Here is a 26603-nt window from a genome sequence, read left to right as displayed (position 1 = left end):
AATCAGAACTACAATGAGAGAGCACTTCACACCCACTAGGATGGTCAAAAATCAAAAACTTAGATAATAGTGGCCAACACAACAAAAGACGCTCAACATCATTAGTCATTAGGGAAATACAAATAAATTTAAACCATGATAAGGTACCAGTCAATACACAGTAGGATGGCTAAAATGAAAAAAATGGAAAATAACAAGCTGGAAGGAAGGAATGAAATTGGAACTCTAGTGCACTGCTGGTGAGAATGTAAAATGGTGCAGCTAGCGTGAAAAACAATATAGAATTTCCTCAAAAAATTAGACATAGAATTACTATGTAACTCAGCAATTCCATTTTTGGGTATAAATACAAAAGAAATCAAACAAAAAACTCAAAGATTTGTATACCCATGTTCACAGTAGCATTATTCACAATAGCCAAAAAGTGGAAGCAACCCAAGTGTCCATCAGTGGATGAATGGATAAAGAAAATGTGGTCTATCCATACAATGGAATATTATTCAGCCTTTAAAGGGAAGGAAATTATAACTCATACTTCAACATAGATGAATCTTGAAAACATTATATTAATTGAAACAAACCAATCCCCAAAAACCAAATATTGCACAATTCCACTTAGGCACCTAGAACAGTCAGATTCATAGACACAAAGTAGAATGGTGATTAACAGTCACTAAGGAGCCTGGGAATGGAGAGAAACTACTGAATGAGTAAGTAGTTTTACTTTGCAGGCATGGAAATGTTCTGGAACTAGACAGAGGTAGTCCGTATATAACATTGTGAATGTCACTGAATTGTTCATTTAAAAATGGCTACTTTTGTGTTATCACTTTGATAAATAATTTAAGAAAAACAAAGTCAGATAATAAAAAGTGCTAAGAATGTGGAGAAATCAGAACCTTCATTTATTGCTGGTGGAAATGTAAAATGGTGTGGTGACTTGAAAAGTCTGGCAGTTCCTTAACTTGTTAAACACAAGAGTTACCATATGACCCAGGAATCCATGCCTAGATACATACTGAAGAGAAATGAAACTGTGTAAAACTTGTGCACAAATGTTCATAAATAGCCAAAAAGTGGTAACAGTCCATCAACTAATGAATGGATAAACATCATATACTGATACAATGGAATCTGATGTTCTAAAACTGACCATGGTGATGGCTGCACATATCTGTGAATACACTCAAGTCTACTGCATTCACATTTGGAGAGAATTATGTGGTACGTGACTTATATCTCAATAAAGCTTTTAGAAGTTCTGACAGTAAGGAAGTAGCATCTTTTTTCCTCTTATGTTCAAAGTACTTACTTTTGCCATCACATAAATGGCACACATTAACAACTGGTCCAGATGTCTGTCCATCATAAGTTCAGGACACTGAATTATGGAGAATTCAAAGCAGGTCCAGATTTTTTTTCTTAGTTCATCTGAAATATCCAGTTTAGCACAAAGATCCCGAAGGCGGACACCTGCTAAGTGGTAAACCTAGTAGATAAACAAAACCATTTCAAACATTGTTTATCTAACACTTGTATTTCCCAAGCTCATGACCTGGTAAGGGTACCTGAAATATTACCTTTCTAAAGAAAAGTGATAAAGAGCTGGTCTTCCTGGGTCTAAGACTGCTGCTGGTTAAAGGTGGGCCTTGTTTCTGCTGTTGTCCACCTGGGGAAATCTGTTGAATGGCCACCTGACCAGGGGGGACTTGCAAGGTTGTTCCTGTCACCTGTTGTTGAGAGCTCAAACTTCCAGCCAAGGCTTGAGCACTGAGGGGTTGGATGGAGCCAGTCACTGCTGATGCCTGCCCCCCAACATTCACTTGGACTGGGAAGAATGTTATCCCTCCATTTTCATTGGCGATACCTACAGTTTGTTACAAAGAAAAAAAGCAGGAAGAAAGCGTTGCTAATACAAGGTTCTCCAGGCACAGGTTTCCAGTTTCTCCCCTACTAACCCTCTTCCTCCCACACTTCTATCGTCATTCCAGCCAAAACTCAGGTAACTTTCCAATAAATGCCACAGAGAAAGAAGAACTTAATATCTAACTCTGCCTTCCTTACCTTGTACCGGAATAGTCACAGTTTGTCCATTGTTGGCTGTGACCGTGGCTGTTGCCATGGTGACCAAAGTCTGTCCCGGAACTGGTGTGACAGAAACAGCCTCCCCAGATACATTCTGCACAGGGATAGCATTGACTAGGGGCTGTGGGGGAACGCGCCCAGGTGTACCTCCGTCAGAGGGGCTGTCGTTCTCAGCGAACAGCCGTCTCCTGGTAGAGCTGGCCGTTGGGGAGCTGTATCTGTCATATAATGTGGTTGGAGATGGCATGCCTAGGGTCAGAAAGAAAAACAGTTTAATTAACTCAAGCAGACAGACCTGACTTCGATCCAAGCTGTTATGTACAAAATTAATTAGTGTTTGAAATACTTCATAATTTAAAAAGCAAACAGAAATTATAGGAGTCACATCATAGCTACTTTCAACGACTGAAAATTCAACTGCACACTATTCTGAGCAAAATGTAAAGAAAGATTTTTCTCTATTTGTCTCACACAACTCCCTTCACTCCACCTAAGGCTCACTCAAACTAGACTTTGCCCTCCAAGACTATAGGGCCTTCATGATTTAGTGCTAATTTAAAGAATTTTTCTGTTTCTTCCATAATATTTTTGACCAGATTCAATTTCTACCTAACACTCATGTAAAATGTGATTTCACTATAAAGCCACGACTTGATAAAGGGACTTGATATGCTATGGTATCATCTGGGAGCATTTCCCCCAGTTTTATGAATCTTCATCTTTGTCTTTTTCCCCATATAGAAAATTATTAAAACTCAATAATGTCCATCAGCAAGAGTAGACTTATGTCTTCTGAATTCAATTAAGCTTAGTTTATTATTTTTTAAACAACTTTATTGAGATATAATTCTCATACATTTCACCAATTTAAATTTGTGCAATGGTTTTTGGCATATCACATTGTCATTTTTATTTAATTGTGGTAAAATATATGTAACATAATTTGCAATTTAACTATTTAAGTATACAATTAATTGGTATTAATTACATTGACAATGTTGTACAACAATCACCATTATCTATTTACAAAACTTCCCAAATAGAAACACTATTAACCATATGGCTTAGTCTACACGTGTTGTTAAGTAGTCACACCAATGTCTGAATTTTTGAGAAGTATTCCTTTCCCTCTTTCATCTCTAGCTGTAAAAACTATGCATCAGTGGGTCTTTTTAATTTAAAAATATATGTAGGGATATCATAAGAGGATTGACAGAAGTAGTCCCAGTAGACTGTGGCTTAACATTTCAATTTCCTGATGATACAAACAAATAAATTTACTAGATTTGTATTTGGAACAAAGATGCAGAGTCAGAAAGAGTGCATTACGATCATTATCTTATAAATTATTAAGAGAACTCATGAAAATAGAGAAGTAACAAGTACAAAGAAAAAGGAAGTTTAAAGTCAAGCCCTAATCTTGACAGAAACAGGACTGAGGATGACCAGCTGTCAGCCATGGGTCTGAGTGGATAATACGCAGAAAAATAGTTAAACCATTATGACTCCTCTTTGAAACACGAGGAAGTTTTCCTAGAGTTCGTCCATATGTACTGAATATGCACTGACAGAGTGAGTCCTGATTTTAAAACTGATCTTTCTTCTATAGCCAGTGCTTATCAATTCCATTAAAAGGTTGATCTAGAAACAAGAATATCCTTAATAGCATCCAAGGATTTAGAACACTGTGAATTTACAGACTTGCTTTTTAAAAAGTAGTTTTATCTCAAGTATGAAAATTTAAACCTTGCACTTGGCAGATGTTAAAAAAGCGGCCTAAAACATAATCAGAGGAAGAGCAAAACTTTCTGTACTTCTTGGGCCAGCACTGCTGTCACATCAAGCAGGCTAGCACAGCTCAACTGAGAAGAGTCAGAGGTGAGCGTGCCCAGGTCAGTCAGTCCTCTTAACTCACTGGCTTGTCTGTACCTAATTGGATCGTCTCTTTAAGAAGCTTTTGTTTCTTCTGCTTTTACAAGTACTACATCTTCAAAAATTTACAGACATCACCTGGAATTCTATCACCCAACAATAATCATTCTTAGTAGTTCAGGTTTTTTCCATTTCAGCCCTTTTGTATTATTATCTATAAACACACGCTTAAAAAACAGGAATCACATTAATACATAATATTTTATCTTTTTTTAAAGACACGTGTTATAGCATACATTTTCCTGTCTTCTTAAATATGCTTCAAAAGCATTATTTTTAAGTGACCCATATGGCACTGTAATGTACAGAATATTTTCTTCTATTTATACACTATCAACTTCACTTCTACTTTTAGATGGACTTTAAATTCCCAGCTATCTGGCCCCACAAATATTTACGGTAGTATTTTAAACTTACTCCTTCCAAGTCCTCCAGTGTCAGCACGAACTTCACTCACCCTTCTTGGAGTCAAAGGGGAGCTAGCAATACAAATCTCATCTGCTCTTTCCAGGTTCTGAGGTGGCATGACCTATATAAAGGATTGTTTATACAGAATGCCATTATTCCAACAAGTATTATAACTAAAAATACAATAACAATCTAAGGTGAAAAAAACTATCTTTGCTCATCAGATATTCCATCACTATCAGGTATCTTTTCTACTTTCACACTAACGTTAAAAAAAAAATTCTGGCAGTCTTACACAATTCAAAGCTATAAGCAGATATTAAATATGAATCAACCTTCCGTATTTATTTGGAGAATTAGAATATCAACCGTTTTTAAGTACAGAAACTTGATTAAGAAATCAAGACAGAACACTGAATTCTTACTCTGTCACTGAAAACTTGGGGCAAATCACAAATTATTTCTGATTCTTGTTTCCTATTAGCTATATGGGTGATTATACCATATAAAACCTAGTTGCCACCTCCCAGCCCCGCGTAAGGAAGACACTAAATTTAACTGCTCTGTGAAAGATTATGAATAGGCCAAATATTGATGTACTTTTGTTATAGAAAGATGTTAAGATATTTTCACAAACCTCTTCACAGGTAGGAACTCTGTTTTCATTGTCTCTAATTCTGTCCCAGAGAGGAGACTCTGGTTTCCATGCCAAATGATCTAAGATCTGTTCTTCAATCTCATTAAGGTGTTTTACCACCTCTCTACAAAGGCCATCTTCTGCTCTAATGAACACTTCTATCACCTGAAATAAAGAAAAATGCCCCAGTTTGTTTAATAAAAATAACTATTGTTTTTACAAAAAACATTAAGTATGAAAACAAAATGGGTACATTTAAATTTTTTTTACATATTTAGATACAACAAAGACAATTTATAAAAAATTACAAGTTTAAAGAATTATACTATTTTGAAACAGCTGCTCTTCCTTTCACTGTCTTTATAAATAATTATTAAACTACATATGAATTATATAAAATCTTTTGTACAGTATTTCAAAAAATTTCAAATGTAAAAACACAGTTTGTCTATTGAGGTTGAACACATTACTCTTTAAATTTCATATATGAAAACTCTAGACATTCATCTGTCACTATAAAAATTACTTTTGACTGCTATATCTGAAATAAGGCAAATTCATACACTAAATCAGTATCAAGAACGAAACAACTACCAAATCAATGCGATAACTCTGTGCTTCTATATAATAAATAGAAGAGAATTTTTATCTGTTTCTGAAAGACACATTCAATGTTATTTAATTTCCATAAAATAAAAAAAGGAGATTGCTATACAAGATTAGCTAGTGACATGTTTATTACTTTTTTAAAGCTTTCTTAGTTCATAAAATGAAAGTATTCTAAAAGCTTTTATGAAAAGTACAGCATAGGAAATATAGTTAGTAATATTGTAATAACTATGTATAGTGCCAGTTGGGTACTAGACTAATTGGGGGGATTACTTTGTAAATTATATAAATGTCTAACCACTATACTGTACACCTGAAACTAATATGATATTGAATGCCAACTGTAATTGAAAAAAAAGCCTTTATGAAATAAAAGGATAAAATGAAGCTTTTATCCAAAAGTAGGTCTTTATACTACAGTAAAAAAATTTATATAGTTCTTATGGACTCTATTTCTCCTCTGCTCCCCAAATAGGATAGAAATTATTAAATATGTAATTAAAACTAGAAGAAATGTACTTATGTATTAAAATGAACTAGATGGATAACAGGAAGTTGGTCTCATCTACAATTTCCCCATCGATATCAGATTTTTAAAAATACCTTATAAAAATGATAAAGTGGCACATCAAATATTTCAGTAATGAATGGAAAATTCCCAGGAGGCTTGTAAGAAAAAGTGACGACCTCAAGGCAGCAGGCCAAGAGCGATCTGTGAAATGCATCTTGTTCCAAAATGCCCTATAAAACAAATTTATTAACATTGAGAAACATTTGCCTACTCTGTACATTTCATACCCAGTTAAGTTAAATAAAAATACCAAAGAAGTCTTTATTTTCTGAGTTACTGAGAAGTGTGTGCTTATTTTCTTACAAAACTTTTCTTAACTTTGTAAGTCCATTTTTTTTTAGCTAAAAGCATTATTAAATGAATGTATAAGAACTTTAAAAAATCTTACATATTATGAAATATAGCTAATAAAAAAGATTACATCCCTAACCAAAGTACACATCATCCTGTTGCTTAGAAAAATAATGATGTGGAAATATGTGACAAAACAGTATTTACAGTAAGAGGCCACTGTCACAAAGAGATAGCTGGAAGGAAAAAACAGATGACTTGGCCAGATGGTAATGGACCAAAAGTCAACATGTTTATTCAGGGTGACATAATCACAAATGATTTTCATTTATTTTATTTGCTTATTAATTTTCCAAAATTGTACATATTTATTATTTTTTTATTAAAAAGTTACATAGACACCAAAAACATAGGCAACAAGAGAAAAAATAAAATGGACTTCATTAAAATTACAAACTTTTGTGTATCCAAGGATGCTATCAATGAAGTGAAAAAGAAAACCGACAGGATGGGAGAAAATAGTTGCAAATCATATATCTGATAAAGGATTAATGAGAATATATACCAAGAAGAATTGAAAGCAGGGTCTCAAATAGATACCTGTACACCACAATAGCCAAAAGGTGCAAAAAAACTCAAACGTCCATCAACAGACGAATATATAAACGAAATGTAATATATACACATACATGTGGGGTGTGTGTGTGTGTGTGTGTGTGTGTGTGTGTGTGTGTGTATTATTCGGCCTTAAAAGGAATGAAATTCTGATACATTCTACAACATGGATGAATCTTGAAAATGTGCTAAATGAAATAAGCCAGACATAAAAGAACGAATATTGTATGAATATATAAGGTACCTAAAATAGGTGAATTCGTAGAGACATAAAGTAGAACAAAGGTTACCAGTTGCTACAGGGAGGAGTGAATGGGGAATCATCATTTAATGGGGACAGACTATCAGTTTGGGATGATGAAAAAGTTCAAAGATGGCCAGTGGTGAGGTTTGCACAACACTGTGAATGTACTTAACTGCTTAATGCCATTGAATTGTGCACTTAAAAATGCTTAAGATAGTAAATTTTATGTATCTTTTACTACAATGAAAAATTTTTTAAAACAAATTTATTAGGTGAGTATACAGGTATTCACTTATTATCAGCCCCTAAACTACAGCTATGTTTTATACATTCTTTTGTATGTGTTTCAAAATTTAAAAATTTGTCATAAACCAGCCTTTTAAATTCCTATAGCCGTATTTTATATATAAAAAGGAAATGTAAATAGTTATAAGAAATAAGAACAATTACTGGTCAATTTTGTAATTTTCTTTAAATGTTTATATTAAAGTTCTTCCTAGTCAATACTCAATTTATTCTTGCTAAATAAGGCTTAAATAAAAACTCTATGTTATTTAAAAACTCAATTAAAGTTAAGTGTAAATGTTTTAATCCTTGACTATAGAGCTTTACTACCCACAGAATATTTCCTTACAAATAGCCTTTTTTTTTTTTTTTTTGGTGGGTCAAGCTGAAAGAAACTACATTTTATTGTGCTGATCAATACACTGGTTATTTACTCACAGATAAATCCGTGTCTCCCAGCCTTTTTTGTTCCTGCTCAATAACAGATTCTAATACTTTATAGTAAAGCATCTCTGCGAAACGAAAATGTTTGCTGGCAATTTCTGTATAAATAATAAAAAACACAAATCACATGTAAAGAAAAATATTGTGGAAAATGAGGATTCATCCCATGCCCCCCTTAAAATAAAATTTAAAAACCAACACAACACTTCATCCATATGCATTTCCTACAGTTGCTATTTCAACCACCCCTAAGATTCCTTTATTTCTTTCATGGTAACATTCAAATGTTTCTAAAACTGTGAAATGAAAATTTCACATAAAAACTACAATTGCATTCCATTAAAATTCACACGTTTTTTCTTTGTATGTCTAAACAGAGTAGCTCTTTGCTAAGAGGTATATAACTAGTTTACTATTCCACTCATCCTTGGTTTTAATTCATGACATCAAACAACTCCCTGGACAGGTCTGGGCATGAAAACAGTTATGTCTTCTGTTCTTAGTCTTAATATTTTGAAGAATCACTATATTTAATATTTTGAAGAATCTATGTTTAATGTCCAGTGTACAAATGAAAACTAAAGATTTCCCAAACAAAAGAGTTCAACATAAGAAAGGTATCAGTCTAAGATTTGTCTTACTGAGGAGGGCCCAGAAATCACTTGACTGACAGAAAAATTGGACATCCATATTCTAGCCCTCAATCTAAAGACATAATTTTTTTCTTCATATTACCAACTCAGTCACCAAAAAAAGAACTCCATGCAGTTAAACTTCAAGATGAGAACAATATAGACAATACTAAGCTTTACCTTTAGCACAATTACCGAAATCCTCATCTGGCTGGGAATGCTGAGAATATATTTCAAACATTTCTTTCAATCTGTTGGCAATAGCCTGGGTTGGATCTCTGGAACATGTCCTAAAAAAATTGTAAGAAATGATCTAATCAAAAAGTAGTTCCAAGTTACCGAGTGATGAACTATTTACAACTCTGTATTTTTACCAACATGTAAACACAAAATACATTGAACAGAAACTATGCAGTTCCCAAATTAAGCCAGGAGATCCCATACCTCCTTAAAACAAAGGTGCTGGTATTACATTTTCAGTGGAAAAAAATTTTTTGTGTTAAGTTGTACCTTTTGTTGAAGTAAGTTTAGCACCCTTAATTTACCCAGTGCCCATGTGATGTTCGTGAGTGGCCCCGCCTAACCTACACATCTGCAGTCACTGATGACAGACAAAATTGCCCTCAACTATTTCTCCAGAGGGCAATACAACGCCCATGAAAACTGGAGGAAAATAGAAAGAAGGGGTATATACACTATACTCAGACTCACATAAACCATTACTGGCATTCTATAGCTTTCAGGGCAAAATGAGGTTTATTTCATTGATTTTTTTTTTTTTAACTAGAAAGGCAATATATGTTCAATGCAAAAGTATACTGATTGTTACCATGTGGGCTTTTGTGACAACTGTTTTTATCTTGATTATAAACATTCATTTTTAAAATGTTTCAAATTTAGAAAAGTATAAAGAAAATTAAAAATCAGTCATGATCCTGCTAGAGATAGCAACTGAATATGATACATAAGCAGAATTTTATTTATGAACACACACAGGTACCTTTTTTACAAAAACAGGACCCTTTGGTTTAACCTAGTATCTACCGGTATTTAAATACCACTAATGGTATTTAAAATTAAAGAAGCTGCTACACCTGGTTAGAGATTGTAAAGATATCTGGAAGATATGGAGATTAAACCAGGCTTCTAAAATGTATTTATAAAATGCCCTGAATTCCAGGTAAACAAGGTACACTTGAGAAACGTGACTTAAGAGGCCATACAGACACAGCCTGTTGAGAGTTAATTACAATCAAGTTTATGAAAAAATGTAGACTTCATGGTAATGTAAAGGAAAATTAGTCGGCTTTGGTCTTTAATGAGTCCAGCTATGAGTGGGAAATCACTAGTATGTGCACGCAGGGCCTTCTCATACCATACCACCAGAAATAAAATAGGCTCCTATAGGTTCTATGTCATCAAATCATAAACTTTTAGGACTTCCTTTTCAGTTCAAGGGTGTTTTACAGAGTTCACAAAAGTTACAGCGGTTTTGCGACAACATGGATGGACCTAGAGGGTATTATGCTAAATGAAATAAGTTAGAAAGAGAAAGACAAATACCATATGATCTCACTTACATGTGGAATCTAAAGAACAAAATAAACAAACAAAACAGACACAGACTCACAGATACAGAGATCAAACTGATGGTTGCCAGAAGGGAGTGGGGTTGTGGAACTGGATGAAAAAACTGAAGTAAAAGTACAAATTGTCTTTACAACGTAGTCACAGGGATGTAAAGTGCAGCATAGAGAATATAGTCAATAATGCTGCAACAACTATGTATAGTGCCAGGTAGATACTAGACTGATGCATAAATTATATAAATGTCTCTCACCACTATGCTATATGCCTGACACTGATATAAAACAATACTGAATGTCAACTGCAACGGAAAAAAAAAGTTACAGTGGTTTTACATTGGTTATGAATATAACTATCTATCTTCTCAAATATGACCCACGCTTCAGAAATTTGCTTAGGTCCACTCCTCTTCATGAGATGCTTTAACAACTACCATCTCTATTGATCCCATTTCCCTGAAATCTTAAGACAGAACAGTCTGGTGCTTTATTCTACAGTGTCTAGTGTTAGTTACTGTCTCCTGTACTATATTAAAGAAATCTGGGTGCCGTGGACTAAATGTTTGTGTGTCCCCTGCCTCCAAATTCATGTTGAAACCTAATCCCCAATGTGATGGTGTTTGCAGGTGGGGCATTTGGGAGGTGACTAGGTCATGAGGATGGAGCCCTCCTGAAGAGGATTAGTGCCCTTATAAAAGAGACCCCCCGAGAGCTTCCTTGCTTCCTTGGGCCATGGGAAGACACAGCAAAAAACGACAGGTAGCTGTTTATGAACCAGGAAGCGCTCCTCAGCAGACACTGAATCTGCTGACACCTTGATCTTGGACATCCAGCTTCTAAAACTCTAAGAAATAAATTTCTGTTGTTTATAAGCCACCCAGTCGATGGTATTCTGTTATAGCCGCCCAAAAAGACTAAGATACTGAGGAAAAATGATTATCTTCTAGTCAAACATCTTATATTGCTGTATCTTCTACAGAGTAAAAACAGGACTGAGCAAATAACTGATATAAAATTATTAATGGGTGTATGGCACTAATAAGTGAAACATTATAACAGAAAATTGGAAAATGGTCAACAACCAAATTTCAGGAGGCAAGAAGGGCTCAAACTGACCTTAGCATCTGTTCCAATTTCTCACTTGGTGCATTCCTGAGGCCTGTTAGCATGGTGTGAAGACGACTCAAGCTATGTGTAGCTGTAGAAACTGGAGTCACACAAGGGCTGTTATCCTTAATGTACCTCACACCAGTAAGTGGTGTGGAGATTCTAAGTGCTTTAGACTAAAGGGGGGAGGAAAAGAACATTATTTTAGGTCAGAAAGACTTTCAATTATTTCACAAATGAGAATTCAAAGCAATCAGACTTTTCTTTACATTATCAACAAATTTTAGTAATTCAAGTATCACCATTCTGGGAATTTAAACATAACACCACTAAAAGCCACTACTATTCAAGTGAAGACAATTTGTATTTTAGCCAACTAAAAAGTCTATCTCTTAAAAGTTAAATCTCTAAGACAAGGCATATTTCTCTATTATCCTTCCTTCAAAACTTAAGCTTGAAGGCAAAAATAAGCATTAAAAAATTCTGAGAAACAGAATTTCACAGCTTCCACCTTCTGCTATTTTTACAAATACTTCAAGAAAGCTATGAAATAAATCAGGCTGAAACAAAATTTATGATTTAACAAAAGCCCATCTAAATCATCAAATTTGCTTTACGGAGAGAGGATAAAACAAACATTCCTCAATGCCGGAAAGAACCTGAGGCAGAAATAGCCTTCTCCATCTTCTTGCCCCTCTTTACCCTTAGTTACTAGAATCTATCACAGTTTTTCCCCCTAAAGTAGACAGATCTTCAGATAAATACGTTTAAGTCAATATTCTTGACTATAAACATGAGAAAGACAATTTAATGTCAAAAAATTTAAGCATGAATACATAGGCTCACATGAATACATCTTTTCTAATTTTTCCAACTAACTTAAAGGTTAAGATAGCTTAAGAGTATTTTTAATATTCAAGATAAACTGTATTTCCCTACGTATTAAATGCACTTACTCTAGAGATAATTGTAAAAATACCTGCCAAAATTTTCACCTGGCAGCAGAATAAACTATTCAAGTTTATGAGATAACTGAAAAGCACAGAAGTTAACCATACAGAAATAAATCTATATGCTCTCTCGGTGACATAAACAGAAATAGAGTCAAGACTTCCACTTTTTTTCAAAGAGTTGAACTCTATTTTTTTAGGTTGGTAAGATGATCTAGGTAGGTTAGCATTCAGAAGGTTGCTCCCTGCTGTAGACAGCTTTTCTGGAAGCCAGCTTCTTCCCCGTATATGAACTGGTGCCTTGGTCAGAGGGAAAACACTGGACGTTTACAGGAGCACCAACAACAGCCCAGCATCTCACCACACTGCCTGCGGATAGCAGGGCTCCCACTAAGGAAACACGGTATCTGACTACAAACAGCCTCCCACCCCACGCCTCAGGGCCAGCACAGGCTTCTCGGTAGCACTACACGTATTTAAGATCTTAGCTTAAAGCTTCCTGTACTTTCTGATCAAGAGGAGTCTTTCTCTAACTCAAGTGTAAATATTAATTTAAGTTGGTAAAGATACTGAGACATTCTTTCTCCAAGTAAATTTAAATTTTGGAGTGTCCCAAAGCTCTGTCCTCAGACCTCTTTTATTCTCTAACCACTCATCCGATAGCTAATCTCTCTTCAGCCCATGTGTCCCGGCGACTCCAGAATATGTACACAGCCCTAACCTCTGCTGTGAACTTTAGTCTTGTATATCGAAACTGCCTACTCAACTTCTCTAGTAAGATGCCTAAAAGACATCTCGAACTTAACATGCTCATAACCCGAACTCTTGATTCCTTCCCTCAAACTTGCTCTTCCCCCTCAATAAAGGTTAATCGTAAATATTCATGAAATGTCTACTATGTACCAAGCACTGGTCACAGCCCTCATGAATCTTATATTCTAACACAGAGACAGATAACAAACATCCTCTCTCCCTCCCTCCTTCCTCCCTCTTTCCCTTCCATCCATCCTTTTACCCATCCATCCATCTTACTGTCAGACAAACAATTCTTTCTACCTACCTAACCTACTGTCAGACAGAGATAAATACTAAGAGGAACACTGATCACAGAGTAAGGGGGAAAGGAAGTCCTGGGGTTGGGGAGGATGTTGGTGGTTATTATTTTATACAGTAGTCAGGTTATCGGAGACTGGAATGAAGTGAATGAAGTAAACCACATGAATATCCTGAAGAAACATGTTCTAGGCAGAGGAAACAGCAAGGGCAATGGCTTTGAGCTGGGGTATGCTTGGCACATTGGAAGAATGAAAATGGAGGCTAAGTGTGGCATACGCGCAATAGGGGAGGAGGAAAATGGTAGATGAATTCAGAAAGGTAGTAGGGCCAGATCACTGAAGACCTTACAGGCATTTCTTTAGCTTTTACACCATTTACCCAGCTGAAGTCATCACTGTTTTCTTCCTCTCACATCCCAGATCCAAACCATCGGTAAATCCTGTGCGCGCTGTCTCCAAAATACAGTCCCAATACAATCATTACTCTGACCCGGGCCACCATGAACCATCACCAGAATCATTGCAATGGCCTCTTAATTCCCTGCTTCCACCCTTGCCTCCATCCCACCTCCCCACAAGACCTTTAAAAATACAAATCAGATTATGTCAGTCACTGTTCTCCATAACGCCTTCCTAATGGCTTTCCTGTCAATCAGAGCAAAAGCACAACTCCTTGCCATGGCTTCCGAAGCCCTACAAGGTCTGCCTGTCCCACCTGTCCCACCTCTCCCCACACATCTTAATCACTCTTTCCCTCCCTCACTGCATTCCTACCACACTGGTGTTCTCCACGCTCCTCCGAAAAGCCACTCATGCTCCTACCTGATGGCTTTGCACTTGCTGTATGCTTCACTTCAAATATATTTTGCAGCTATTCACAAGACTTGCTTCCTCTCTTCAGGTCTCCGAGAATACTTCCTCCTCAGAGATGCCTTTCCCAACCACCCTATCTGCAACAGCCCAAGGTACAGCTAGTCTCCCTTCTCCGCAACACTTTGTACTACTACTTGATTTTATTTTTCTTCATGTACCATCATCTGATATACGATATAGTTACCTTGTTTGGTTATCTATGGTCCACCTCCCCACTCTAGAATATAAAACAGGATATGCTTGGCTGTTTTGTTCACTGATGTATCCCCAGGGTGCAGGATACAATTTGGTATACAGAATACTTTTAGAGTATCTGTTGAATGAATAAGCAAACCAGTCTTAATTCTGGTCCTGCAGGTGAGTTGCCCCGTGGAATTATCCACACTGCCTCTGGAGGCACTTGTCAGAAGTTGTATATTTTCCGTAAACACCACACAACAGATGGGAAATTCTGTCTCCATCATCCTCAATGTCTGCATGAAATAACACCACATGATCCCCAACCTCAGTTTAAAATAACTTTCTTAAAGACTAGATTCTCAGTTTCTCTAGTCTCTTAGATAAAGGCACCAATTTAGGTCAATCAACGTTTTCTAAATGTCTACAATGTTCCGTATGTAAAGGCCATATTTTACTGGCCCATCTTTTCAAAACCAACAATCATCAGCATGAAACATTCATTTAAATTCATATTAAATTCTCTTTTGCTCAGATCAAACCAAAAACTTTGAAAGTTGATGTTAACAAAAACTGAACCAGTAAACAAACATGGAGGTAACTTTTTCAATTAAGATAAGTGATGATGGGAATTGTCTTTTTCACACTGGAAGCAAGTAAAACACACACGCACAATTTCTGGAATAAAACAGGCCCCTGGGCATGTCTGCTCCCGTATTCCTACTCTTCTCACCTTGTCGAAGTGCTGCTGCAAGATGTTCTTCATCTGCACCCTTTCAGCAGTCTCGGTTCCTGAACCGGTGTTCAGACACCTGGAGAGGACCCCAGTCTCCTCGTCAGCGTCCTCTCCAAGAAATATCCGTTCATCTAAATTCCCAATAGATAAAACGTACTCCTCATAGGCCTTATTGATGGCTTTACTATAGAGAAAACAAAATAGGCAAAATGTAGACCCACAGAACTGCCACTTCAGTGAATGTTTTAGTCCACTTATTTCATTTTTTTTTATTTACTAAAAGTTCTAATAATTTTGTGACAGTTAAATGTTAATGGGATCACTCTGTTAATGATAAAAACTGAGGAGTGCCTACACCACGCTCACCCATCATAAAGTATATTTTCCTGACAATAATTAGGATGAGTGCACTGCACCAATCTGCCTGGTAACTGCAGCTGCTGGTCTGAAGCTAAATGATCTTTCCTAGCTGCCCCAGGAGCCTTTGAAGACCTCAGTACCTCCCCTTCAGCATGTTTCACCTGTATAGTTCCAAAAAAATGTCTTTACTTCAAAAATTATGATCCAAAAGCTTAACTATTAAGGCTTTCAAGAACAGCGACACAATTTTCAATGAATTTAAAAATGTGCTTAGAGTAACAGTTGATAGAATTTTTTATTGCTTCCCTGTATTCTTCCATAAAACATATCCTAAATTTCCAAGGTACAGACGATAAAAATAAGAAACGCTGAGGCTTTCTAAGCACACAATTTTAAATATTAAAACAGTTTTACAACAGAAGTACTCACAAACTCTCTCCAAAGTTCCCAGGCTCTAAAAACCCAGTAAGATTTTCTTCTTTTCCCTTAAGGAGCTATGATAAAAAAGAAAAGACCCTTAAGTCGTCATATTAAATCAAATATTTCTCCAGAAAATATTTTCACATTACTTCTTTACTACTTACAAACCTTTTTTTCATAAAGCTTCCGAATATAGGGTTTCCAGAAATGTTCCTTTATTCCTTTTGCTTCCAAAACGAGGCCGTCATGTAAGGAACAGAGTTTCTCAATGACACAGGGTGGGTCAGAGGAAGGTTTAGAATCCTTAGCATGAAAATCTTCAGATAGGCCTACGACGAATGAATCACAGAACAGAGAGATCAGGTAGCATAAACCAAACTGTAACAAACTGAAATGTAAATAATAGAGAGTCTAATCAGCATGTCAGTTAGCTTATGAATGTACAGGAAATAGTATATACAGGCCTGATTTGACTCTTTTTAAATATACCTCAAAAATAGCAAATAGAGGTAAAGTATATCACTATTCAAAAGATTTCAGTTTTCCAATTATTTATCTAGAGATGGTTTAAAAACAGTAAAAAATAATTTCAGTATATTGCTATAAGATCTAAAACACGAAAATATAACTTTTCAAATAAGCCTTACATTCAAATTAAAAAAATACCACTTCACAAAAATTAGTGTTCAAAGTATATACTATTTATATATTTCACTGAATTATGTGTTTATCATCTTAATTTACAGCTAATCTTTGCCCTAGACCAAGTGGAAAAAAATAAAAATACAAGAGGAGGAAATGAAGGGAAACAGATATATAAACGGGAGTTAGGAAGGAAATGAGAGAAAAGACAGAATACAAAGAACATTAAATTTACCAAACTAGGAGCAACTGAAGTAACTAAGTTCACTAACTTCAAAAATCTACTTTGCGAGTCAGACAAGCTGAAATTCTAATTGTAAGCACCCCAAAACTGACAATCACTCAGAATCCTACTATGGTATTATTCAAACAGCAGCAGCATTATATACTAGTTCTATAAATAATTTTTAGTGTTTGCTTTGTATATCACAATTGGTCTCTTACTGTATATCATTCATAGAAATTACATACCTTAAAGCCTACTAAATCCATTACCAAAATAATGATCGCTTTCATACATCTTTTAAGAGCTGAAAATTCATTTTCCTGACCTTAGAACCATAACTACTCTTCTGTAGAAAAGATCTGAAATGAAGATTCTTTCTATAAATCCGTTTTGACCTTCCACAGTGTGTCAGGCACGAAGCTTGCCAATGTAGAAAAATACCATCAGCTTTAATGTCATCTTTGCTACTCTGCATTTCTAAATTCCTTCTTGTTGAGTATGTATATCAGAAACTCCTAATGTGGTCATCTAAGACTTTAAAGTTTGTGATATCTGCAACTGCCTTTTCCATAGATATTTTTACAGAGAGCTCGACTCTTAGTTGTAAGTACTCTGAAAAACAATAATGATGGAGCTTTTCAAAGCACTTTATGTTCTCTGATGCTAGGAAACCTGTACTATGTATGACACTCCCAAGAGAAACAGAATGTAGAAATGTGAGTTGTCCAATAATCTTTGATCTACAAACTTACCTTTAAAATTAGGATTTACAAGCTCTTTACGATTGGAACATTGAAGGGCATTTCCATAAACTAAGTCCAAAGCACACAGCAGAAGATGATAAGAATTGACCAAATCATCACTAATCATGGGGAAATTACCTAAAGGATTATAAATAATTACAGAGTTAAATATGCACCAACTTTACAATATTTTACAAATAATTTCTTTCTTTAATTAAAATGACATTATACACCAATGTACAAAGCTGACCCAAGAGCCACATAAATAAAGTGTTTTGGTAAATTTACATTTTGATATATTACTCTTATAGTTTAATTAATTTCTAAGAGTTTAATGAAAACCAAAACTTTACTTAAAATGCCAGTTGTTCACTCAGTATTCATTAAATAAACATTTATTAAATGCCTAGCTCCCCAAAATTTTATCAATGGTTTTTCCTTTGAAAATCTGAACACAACGTCCTAAGTTATCTCGAACTGAAAGAAATTGTTTTATATGAAAATATTTTTCTGTCAATAAACTCTGTAGAAATATTTAGATGGAAATAGCTGAAAAAATTATTCACGTAATTATTTTTTTCATGTATGTACTGGTATGTAAAAGACCAGAACCTATAATTAGACTCCTAACAGTAACATTTTAAATACTTTTCTACATATGAACACGAGTTCATACAAATTAATGCAATAGGACCACAATTTAAGTTCTAGAGTTAGTATCCTAAGAATTGTTGATGCTTCATAACAAAAAAAAAAGAAACCAAAACTTAAACCTATGGAAATGTCATTTCTGCAGTTTGGTTTAACTCCTAACACTGAAAGCAGTTTTTACAGGCAGTGAAACAGTTTTAATAGTCTTAGAAATTAAGAAATATTTCTAGATTTTTTTTTGTAACTTTGAGCATATCCCTTCTCATTAAACACTGCAAATATATGCTTATATTAACTTTACATTCTTATAACATCAGATGAATTTAATTTAAATAGCTAACATACATCCGAAAGATTTATTTCTAAACTTCGACATTTTCACACTCAATGTCTACTACACAAATGCATGTGTAACAAACACATACACTGTTTTAGGCTTTTTTCTCTCCTTTTCACCAAAGAAAATTACCACTTACCTCAGCACATTAAGGAGAAGTAATTCTTTTTTTGTGTAGATGGAAACATTTGACAAATCAGTTTAAATGAATTAAAGAGAAAAAAATTTTTTCTGTTGCCAGAATGGCAAATGACAATAGGTTAAATTTTGCATTGATATAAGCAAACTAACTTGCTTGGCTCTGCTTTAAGGATGTTTAATACTAAAATATACTCGGTTTCTCAAACGTAAAACAGGAAGTGACACCTAAAGGTTTCAAGCTACAAAGCCCATCACACTGACAAGCCTAAACTTGTCACTGGTGTGTACTTGCCATAGAAGGAAAAAACCTGCAGCACTGTAACTTGTAACGAAAAGCTGAAATGCCCCTACAGATCAGAATCTCATTTAAACTCCAGGACTGTCCCAACATGACATACTTTACATGACTTTAGAAATAAATCTCACGTTGTGAGATATTTCATCTTTCAATCAACAAAAATAACCTGTTTAACCTCCAAATTCAGCTTATTTATGAGGAATGAGAGGATTTGGGATCTCATGCAAAATAAGAAGTGGTACTATTGGTCTTCAGGTCACAAATCCCCTCCTGAGGACAATCCCAAACTTGTCAATGGAGAGTATGTGCCATAGGTAGTCAACAGATGTAACAGGCAAAAGCAGGAATGAGATAATGTGGGAGGCCCATATGTTGCAGACAAAATCATGAGAAAGACGGCTATCATAGAGTACACCTCCTCCCAAATAACTACACCAAGAACTGAATAAACAAACAAGCTGCTCTATTAGAAAAGATCCCAGTGAATCATAAAAGATCATAGTGCTAGACTGTGAGGGGACTCTTTGAATCAAGTAATTATAAACTGAATTAACAATGATACAACTCAAACACTGAGTTAACTGCAGAAACAAAAAATGGCACCCTAGTTGATCAAGTGGGACCAAAATCTACATAAGGAAAATAAAATTCTTTAATAGTTTACATAGTACATTTACTCCCAATTATACATATACCATAAAAGACATAAAACAGATAAAAATCCTAGAAGTCCAATATACCTGCCCACAATCCAATGACAAATTTAATATCATATATATATATATATATATATATATATATATATATATATATAATACCAGCTACAGCAAGCTAAAAGTGTTAGCAAGTAAAACCACAGAAAACAGTTTACATGCTCCTAAGCCTTTCTTTATTTCCTGCCACTGAGCATATCACCTTTATCTCCACTAAAGAAACATGTCAGTGTAATGGAAAGCAAAACATCTAACAGCTTTTTTTTTTTTCTTAAGGAGGGCGCAGCTCACAGTGGCCCATGCGGGGACTAAATCGGCAACCTTGGTGTTATTAGCACCACGCTCTAACCAACTGAGCCAACCAGCTTATTTTTGACAGAATAAAATTTTTTTCTTTGCAGTCAAGCATGCAGCTCAGGGAAGGAAGGATACACTCTCGACTAACTAGCCAGAAAGGACCAGCTATATAATCAGACAAATCAAATCACAGGATCAATGCTAGAGGGCCTTCATATCCATCATGGAATCAAGAGCTAGGAGATCTGGGTTCAAATCCTAGGTCTGTTTCCAGCAGCTAGTTTCAGGGCCTCAGTTACCTAATCTTTGAAGTAAATAAGCTAGACTAGTTGATCTAATAATGAGAATCTCTTATACTAATGAAACTTCCTTCCAGCTCTGTGATTCTTTGATTTCAACTTTGCTTTTTATATTTTATTATTAACATAGGCAACGGCATTCCATTTACTCTAGAAAAAAGCTATGTATTAGGTTGGTGCAAAAGTAACTGCAGCTTAAAAGGTTAAAAATAATTGCAAAAAGAGCAATTACTTTTGCACCAACCTAATAACTTACGTAACTGTACTTTCTTTTCTTCTTTAGATTACTAAAAATCATTTCTATACAGAAATACAGATCTTGGGGAGGTTAAGTGAAATGAGAAGAAAAGGAGAGAAAGTAAACTGTATCAAAAGGCATTTGATCAAGAGCTTATTTATCTGAACAAGATGCAAAAAATAATCTGAACTACTCTGAGGATGAGCAACTAAATTAAACCTTGTCTCATGAAAATTACGGATCAGATATAAGAATAGACACATTAATGCATTTTCAGTCCATAACTCAAAAGAATAGCTTTGGGTGGAAAAGATGTTCTGTAAGAACAAAATTTAAAAATTTTCCATTTCATAAGAAAGGTTTTGGATATTGTAAAGAAATTTAAAAGACTTTTATGAAAAGGCAACACCTAAAAAAGAATCTAAGGTTAAAACCCTTGGGAAGTTTTTCAGTAAGAATATTTTCCTGATACACATTACAGGTTGATAAAAGTAGTACCTGAACATTTAAATAAACTAATATTTAAATAAATATTACTCCTTTCTTACCTTTTGCATATATAAAAAGCACCCAGCAAAAATGGAACACTTCAGAAACCGTACAGGGCTGTCGCCTTTGGGGGAAAAGAAAGTCATGAGATAACAAAAATGTTAGAAAAAACATCCCAAATGACTGTAAACCAGGTGAGAAACAGAAGAGCACAGTCACTTCACATGGAAAATGTGCAAGAAGTTCTACTCCAACCCGATACTAGTAAAGAAACAACTGGAGACCAGGGCAAGCTCATCTCAGAAAAAAATTCTGAAGAACATTAAAAGCTTTTTGAGGTCAAGATAGGTAAGGTAGAAAATAAAATGAGAAACCACAGTTCTTTTGGTGACTTCAACAAGGCTTATGCTGCTTTCAGGCCCATGTGTGCAGTCAGGTATTTCCCCCGTTTCTTTTTCCTCTATCATAGCTGATGAACTGTAAACCTTTCCTCCCTAAAAACATTCCAGATTATAGCAAGTCACAAAGGGTCTTTCCCATGTAAATCCTGGGCTTCCAGGTATTCCTTACACTTCTGTCATTAAGAGTACCTGTTGTACTTTTGCCAAGACATGTTTTAAGCTTGGCTTTTCCATCAGAACCTCTGCCAATGTTGATATGAGACATCTGTTTCCTCCACATCCCAACAGCCTTATTCTAACAAGGTGCTTTGAAAAGAGGAATCAGGAGACCGGAGCTTAGTTCCTGCAGTCATTAGCTCAGTACTCTTGCTCTCCATGTGCCCTAGTCTCTTCATCCACTAAGAGATTATTCTACTTGGGTATAATATTGTCCTTAATCCACCAGTCCATGGCAAAGATTAAACGTCCATGCCCTGCTTTAAAAAGCAGCCTCCCTACCAGAGGCACACGATAAACTATCTAGTTTGGATGCCTGCCAAGACAAGTCCAACTTTTCAGGTTAACATTCAAGCCACTCTAAAAACTGGCTCTATACTGGGAGAACTCTAGAACAAGCTTAACCTACTCAGGCAAATTTCCTCTTGCTTTAGCTGCCTCAGTGTCTTCATTCTTTACCTCTGCATAGAAGGCGCTCTCTCTATAACCCTATATGTATACTATGTTTTTTCTTATACACACCTACCTTTTCACTTAATGGAAGCACTTTACGGCTTCTCTGTGGCATATCCGATTTGTCTGCATCACAACGCTTGCACTTTGGGGCCATTATTAAGTAAAATAGGGTTATTGAACACAAGCTCCCTCGACAATTGATCTGATAAGCGAGCCGGCTACTAGTGACTAACAGGCAGGGAGCGTCCACAGCGTGGAAACCCTAGCCAAAGGGATGAGTCATGTCTCGGGTGGGACGGAGCAGGATTTCATCATGCTACTCAGAACGGCACGCAATTTAAAACTTAAGAATTGTTTATTTCTGGAATTTTCCATGAAATATTTTCGGACCACAGCTGACAGTGGGTAACTGAAACCACAGAAAGTGGAACCTTGGATAAGGGGAGGACTAGTGTATCTGTAAGTTCACCTATGCAAATCCTACCCGTTGTTGAAGAACTATTTCTACTTATTCCATGGAACCTTACCTGACTGGATCGTGTAGAGTGGCTTATTTTTGCCTCAGAAGTCCTACATTTCGATTAACTTTTGCGTTTTTACTTTCCCTGCTATACTGTAAACTCTCAAAAGACAGTGATGGTGGGTGTTTGTGTTTTTTTTAATACTTGTAACCTACATAACACCCAACAAAGTACTTCACACAGTGAATTCTCGATAAATAGTGACAAACTTTCAAACACTGGTGTGTGTGAGATACATTATAGAGTCAGGGTAAAGCACATGGGTTCTATAAGCAGACTGCTTGAGTTTCAATAAGAGCTCCACACTTACTAACTGTGTGACCTTGGCTAAACTGCTTACCCTGTGAAGGGCTTATTTTTCCCCACCTGTAACAATAGCATCATCCTCATAAACTTGTCATGGGGATTTTAAATGAAGTGACATTGTTTAGGACTTAGAAGAGTGCTTGCCCCATAATAAATGCTCAGTAAATGGTATACATTATGATTACTATTATTAGCCAAAAGTACTAATAAAATGCATACAGGGCAATATAGATGTAAAATTTTTAAAGTTAACTTACAGTTTTCTTAATTAGAATTAGGTAGTATATAAACCCTAATAAATATCACAGCAAATACGATCTGAAATCATTTTCTGTAACAATGCAAAGATAGAAAATATTCTCTATCTTTCTATAAATTATCACATCAGCTTTGCTCAGACTCAGAACAAAGCTCTATCCAAACTTTAGAACACTTAATTGTAAATAGTCAGTTCCCCAAAACTGCAAGCAAACTAGACCAGCTGCTTCCATATCAGTGGGGTCAACTATATAAAAATGTACAGTGTATTTTTAAAAGCTGCTCACTTACTGTAAACATCCTCACAATGTGGGAAAATTTTTATATTGAAAGAGAAGCAAACATTATTCATTCCATTATAATAACTCCTTTTCCCCTACTTTTCTCGTCAACATTTTTCTACTTCTCTTTCAGGAACAAATTTCCATTTCTACTTTATAAAAAAAATTTCCATGATAAAGGTACAGAATTTGTATCCCATAACTGCCCTTATCAGAAAAAATGGAAAACACTAAGTCAAAGTAAGTTTATAGACTTTGCAGACGTGATCAGAAAGCACAAATTCATAATACTTTCAGGTCCCCTATTCTTTCCCCAATCCAGTCTCTCTACTCTTGATTGGTTGTAAACATCCAAATACACAGAGAAGCCACTTCAGGGGATTATTTAGTACTCAGTTTGAAATAAAAGTCAAATAATAGAAATAGTCGATATATATTATAATACATAGAAAATGACAGAAATAGTTAGTATAATCAATAATAGAAAGTCAACTTGTGTTCTATACCCAAGGCAGCTAACTGATAAAAATATCTAAGGTCTGACTTTTGCATTTTTTGCTTAAATGAAAAGAGAAAGTTTATATAAACAAAGATTCCACACATTTAGCACTACGAAAGAAGCCAAACTCTTCATGTCTAACATACGATGAAAAGCAAGTAATTATTATTAAAAGAAAGCTCTTCGGAGGAAAAATATTATTTATGAAATCATACTTGTTTTTTAAGACTAGCAAAATAAACTAAAGGACAAAAACTGAGGGATCAAAACTTTACTGTGTTTCCCTGAAAATAAGACCTAGCCAGACAATCAGCTCTAACGCATCTTTTGGAGCAAAAATTAATATAAGACTCGGTCTTATTTTACAATAAGACCGGGTCTTACATAATATATATTATAATATATAATATGATATAATATAAATACTGGGTCTTATATTAATTTTGCTCCAAAAGACGCATTAGAGCTGACTATCCAGCTAGGTCTTATTTTCGGGGAAACACGGTAGCACACACAAATGTGTATTTCTGACTAACAAATATAAAGACATACCGCTGTTTTCTTCCTCTTTGTTGACGAGGCTGTTCCTCTTGAGGATATTTAAAAATGTCCTGAAAAATGGGTTCATATTTCTTAAAAATTACAGCAGAAACAGTGAAGTTTCTTTCTAATTTCTCCGTACGTTCTCTGAAATGTTGGGGTAGATTTGCCATCTCTTCCCATTTCTTCATCTTATTAAAAAATTCAATTAAGCTGATATTAAAAATAAAAAAATGAGATTTTGATAATTAACACAAGTATACAAATATAATTAAAGATAATAAAAACTAACTTATTAAATTATATTACTTTTAGACAGTGATATAGCATCCCAACTCATGCCTCTGAATAGCTTAATCTCTTACAGATTGATTTCTCTGAAGTTCCTACTTTTTTCTGAGATTAACTGATAGCTTTTTAAAACTATGAAATATATAAAAATAAAAAACAACTATCCAGAGTAATATAACCAACATTCATGTACCCAATTGCCAGATTTAACAAATATTAACATACCAAATAAATTTTGCAATGTTTGCTTCAGGTTCTACATAAACAGCCCAAGTTCCCACTTGTACTCCTCTCCAATCCCATTCCCCACTCTTTTTCCCCCAAAATAACCACCATTATAAAGTTAGTATGAGTCTTTCCCATTCATGTTTTTATACTTACTAGTAACTATATGGATGTATATGTATCCATAAATACTAAGCGATATCATTTGTATGTGTGATTGCACAATTTTATATAAATGGTACCATACTATAAGCAGAATTCTGCAACTTGCATTTTCATTCAATGTTTCTGAGATTAATGTTGATACATGTAGATATAATTCATTTATTTTAATTGCTAAAACTATTCCTTCATATGAACTACCACAGTTTTTTGCATTCATTCCCTGACCAATTGAAAATGAGGTATCTAATTTTTCATTATAAACAAAAATGCGGTAGTGAACACATTCTTGCACATGTATTGTAAGAGTTTCTTTAGGAACTACCCAAAGAAGCAGAACTGCTGAGTAAGAGAATGTGCATTTGCAACTTTACTAGGTACTGCCCAATTTCCCACTAAAGTGGTGATGCCAGTTTCTACTCTCAGCAATGTGCACCAGTAATACAGAGGTCTTGTTTCCCTACATAATGACCAAACTTGGTATGATCAGGCTTTAAGCTTCCCCAACCTAATGAGAATGAAATGCTATCCTGTTTTTACTTTGAACTTCCTTGATTACTAGTGAGATTGAGCATCTTTGCCTATATCTATTGGCTATGTGAGTTTTGTCCTTTGTGAAACCATATTCTTTACCCATTTTTTAGTAGCTGTCAATTACTTAACCATTTCTTAGTACTTCTTTTTATCGTTTTGGATACTGACCTTTTGTCAGTGATGTGTATCGTAAATATCTTCTCCCAATCTGCTCTGTTTTTAATCTATTTAGTCCACTATGGCAGAGAAGTACATAATCTGAACACATAGGTAAAAATTTAAAGATAAAAATTGAGTTTTTGAAATGGACATAAAACTGAAGCCCAGGATTGTACTACTTGCATTAAAATGTTAGACAAGTTTCATTTACTATAGTTTACAACAGGGGTTATAAACCCCTGTTATATATAACAGGCCAACTGCGGCCCGCAATCCATTGTTAATTGGCCTGCAGCAAATTCCAAAAATATATGTAGTTTCCTTAAATAAACCAGGTGAGGCAATACGTACTTCACCTCGAGTGAGTGGCCCGGCTCTTTGTGTATTTTACCGCATATGGCCCTTGGTGAAAACCGTTGAGAAAACTTTGGACACCCCTGGTTTATAATGATGAATCCATAATTTGACCTTTGCCTCTAAGATTCCTTGTCATTTAACAGGATTACTCTGCCTCCACTTTCTCCATTATGATTACAGTTTTGTACCTTATTAAGTCCACTTCTCCAGGTTTACAGCCCAGGTGTTTTACTCTTTATGTACTGCCTCTTGTTCTTAAGCCTAAATATATCTCAGGATGGAGTTCAAAGTTAATAAACAGACTAC

General features: G+C 35.2%; 1 protein-coding gene across 2 annotated transcripts in view; it reads right to left on the bottom strand.

Annotated features, from left to right (window-relative positions):
- RBL2 (RB transcriptional corepressor like 2) overlaps positions 1-26603 on the bottom strand; it is a 44267-nt gene that overhangs the window by 14369 nt on the left and 3295 nt on the right. Inside the window, exons 3-17 of one of the 2 annotated variants that reach the window (XM_033127284.1) lie at positions 24582-24782; positions 21151-21215; positions 17638-17766; positions 16186-16346; positions 16027-16091; positions 15235-15421; positions 11456-11622; positions 8934-9043; positions 8116-8219; positions 6275-6412; positions 5063-5227; positions 4435-4546; positions 2065-2334; positions 1581-1867; positions 1313-1489 (exon numbers count right to left, since the gene is read on the bottom strand). In XM_033127284.1, coding sequence (XP_032983175.1) covers positions 1313-1489; positions 1581-1867; positions 2065-2334; positions 4435-4546; positions 5063-5227; positions 6275-6412; positions 8116-8219; positions 8934-9043; positions 11456-11622; positions 15235-15421; positions 16027-16091; positions 16186-16346; positions 17638-17766; positions 21151-21215; positions 24582-24782 — 2338 coding nt within the window. The remainder of the gene's footprint in view (positions 1-1312; positions 1490-1580; positions 1868-2064; positions 2335-4434; positions 4547-5062; positions 5228-6274; positions 6413-8115; positions 8220-8933; positions 9044-11455; positions 11623-15234; positions 15422-16026; positions 16092-16185; positions 16347-17637; positions 17767-21150; positions 21216-24581; positions 24783-26603) is intronic. The other variant, XM_033127283.1, reaches the window with a different exon arrangement.

Source organism: Rhinolophus ferrumequinum, chromosome 15 (assembly GCF_004115265.2).
Source record: "Rhinolophus ferrumequinum isolate MPI-CBG mRhiFer1 chromosome 15, mRhiFer1_v1.p, whole genome shotgun sequence".
Lineage (NCBI taxonomy): Eukaryota > Metazoa > Chordata > Mammalia > Chiroptera > Rhinolophidae > Rhinolophus > Rhinolophus ferrumequinum.
This window is presented reverse-complemented; position numbering and strand designations above follow the sequence as displayed.